At 40.2% G+C, this 2,500-nt stretch overlaps 1 protein-coding gene across 1 annotated transcript in view; it reads left to right on the top strand.

The window, feature by feature from the left end:
* Positions 1–2,500, top strand: part of LOC137971904 (mutS protein homolog 4-like) — a 26,101-nt gene that overhangs the window by 22,306 nt on the left and 1,295 nt on the right. Inside the window, exons 30-31 of the mRNA XM_068818645.1 lie at positions 606–624; positions 884–968. Of these exons, the coding sequence (XP_068674746.1) occupies positions 606–624; positions 884–968 (104 nt within the window). The remainder of the gene's footprint in view (positions 1–605; positions 625–883; positions 969–2,500) is intronic.

The raw sequence follows: 2,500 nt of genomic DNA, 5'->3' as shown, positions 1-2,500 counted from the left end.
GGGAGTAGAAATACTCCTAGTCGCTTCATGCTACAGAAGCCGGGATAAGCTCCGGCCTAATGGGCCACCTGGCTCGTTAGCAGAGTTTACCTTTTTACTATTAGATTAGCCAAAATGGTAAAGGAAAACGAACTGTGCTTGGCCTTTGTTGAATAGTTTTGGAAATATACGGCATTTTGTACTAGTTCCCAGTCCCCTATGGAAGGTGATTTCTTTCTCGGACGTTTATTTAAAATTATCTTGAAATGTCCAAGCACAGAAATGATGTATCCAATATTGTTAACATCATAAAGGTAAATCCAGCTACCAGTAAATGATAAAAAGTGTTGCCGTTTAGCTGAGAGTTCTGCGCTGAAAATAACTTTGACATGTCACGTGATAATATATCATCCTATACAGCAGTTAAGGTTTCTCATCTTATTGCTGCTAACGATGTCCCATAGTTATTTCGTGTTATATAAAATGGATCAATAGTTAGACCACCCCCTCACTTATTTTTATAAAATAGATCTGGGCCCCGGCCTTAATTCACCTGAGCATGCTCCTCTAGTTTAGATCCATATTAGAGACTCGCACTCCCTAAACTGGACTTTCTTTCTTTACAGTTTGCATTTCAAGATTCAGGTAATTTATTACGTATGAACTGTGCATGTTTGCAAAATAAGATTATTGCTCAATCGCTACTGAACTGCTGGAAGCAAAAATTCCTTGAAAGCGAGCGGTTCTTTTCACGTTTGAACCACTAATAGACCCTTAATTAATACGATTATTCTATGCCCTATCCACACGAAATGTACATTAGAAAGGTGGGAACTCACATCTTATTTGTTGTGTTTCCTGGTAGAGATAAACTCATAAATTTTTTCAAACAATTTTTTTTTAGAGGAAGTTCAGCGATGAGGCCGCCAGTGAGAAAATAACTTACACCCATGTGTTATCAAAAGGGAGAACAGAAGAGAAACACTATGGTATTTCTTCCCTTTGATTTACTCGTTATGGGTTCACCAGAGGCAGACGACTAAAACTTAATTATTGTGAATTCATTAGCTATAGAACTGTACTAAGTTTCCGACTTATCCTTCCTCCTCCCCCTCGGGTCAATATTTGTTGATACTTTTCGAAAATAAGAGTTCTCTGGTAAAGCTTTATCTTCAAGGGTACTAAAAAAGTGATCTCTATTCGAGCCACAGCGATGAGTTTGGGGCTAACTGACGACATGTGGTTTTATCAGAATTCGTCTTTTGTTTTTACGGCGGGTTAAAGATTATTAGAGGGTTTCAATGGCCCAAAATTTAACCGTGAACCGTGAAAATCGCAATATTTTTACCGTCAACTGTCAAATGGGCAAGCCAATATTAGCCGTCAAATGTCTCAGATATCCATCAAGCTTAAATGGGTCATGTTATCCTGTTTGTAGATGATTGACGGTTTTCATGTATCACATAAATACATTTATGTGCCAAGTCCTGTAACTTTCTATGTGCAAGTCCGCTTCTAGCCTCGGGAAAAACCGGTTAGAAACATAACTGACTTCCATCTGTAAACACCTCCGGTGTCAAAAACGTCAGTCGTCATGGGTGACTTCGCATAACACTGCCGATGGTCCAAGGCGTAGACAGGCCAAACACGACGACTATTGGTCTCTAAGATACGAAATTGAAGGACCATGATCAGAGTTTTCAAGGATCTCCCTTTTCTGTACGAAATATGGAGAGGATTCTCTAAGGGTTGGTTTTGTAGAAGCTGCCAATTGGTGGATAAAATCAGTTTGAGATAAGGCACTGATAGGAGATATTATGTAACCAACGGCAAAATCTTTTTTACGCTTTTTGTTCATCCTTTAAAGCCGACATTCTTCAGATATGGACATATTCACAAATTAGGTTATCTAGATAGCCTCTGTGGCGTAAACTGTGTTTGCACTGTGCGATATTTTCTTCAAATTTGGGCTTCGCCTTTGATGAACCCTTTTCTGACGCACGGAGGGTGACAGGAGGTGAATTGCTTGCACCATTCTCGTCACCAGAGCCTCGGATCGACACAAGGCCTTTGGTAGGAGAACATGCGCCGTAGGGTTCTTATAGCCAAAAATTAGCTATTTGAACCTTACGGCGCCTGCTCACTCCTCGTGCTAAAACACGTGATGAACTGACCAATTACAGACACTTTTGATTGTTTTTCACGAAAACCAAAGAGTCAGGGTTCCCCAGAGCTCTTCTCTCCCTCAGTCAAGAGAAGAGCTCCGGGATCGAGATTGGTGCTTGGAAGGGTTAAATTGCGTGCGCACATCAAGAATAGAGTGTCTTTCAAATATCTCGCCCTTGAAAAACATGTATCTAAGAATGTTGTTTTTCTCTATTTGAAATGTCAGCTTTGAATATATTCGGATGATACCTATTTGCTAGCTCTGTGAAAAAATTATAACTGTCAACCGTCCAAACGGCTTATTTTTAACCGTCAACCGTCAAAGACTCCGTCCCCCATCAGTGAAACCCTGTTA

Source organism: Montipora foliosa, chromosome 9 (assembly GCF_036669935.1).
Source record: "Montipora foliosa isolate CH-2021 chromosome 9, ASM3666993v2, whole genome shotgun sequence".
Lineage (NCBI taxonomy): Eukaryota > Metazoa > Cnidaria > Anthozoa > Scleractinia > Acroporidae > Montipora > Montipora foliosa.
Note: the sequence above shows the minus strand (reverse complement) of the source record. Positions and strands in the feature narration are given on the sequence as shown.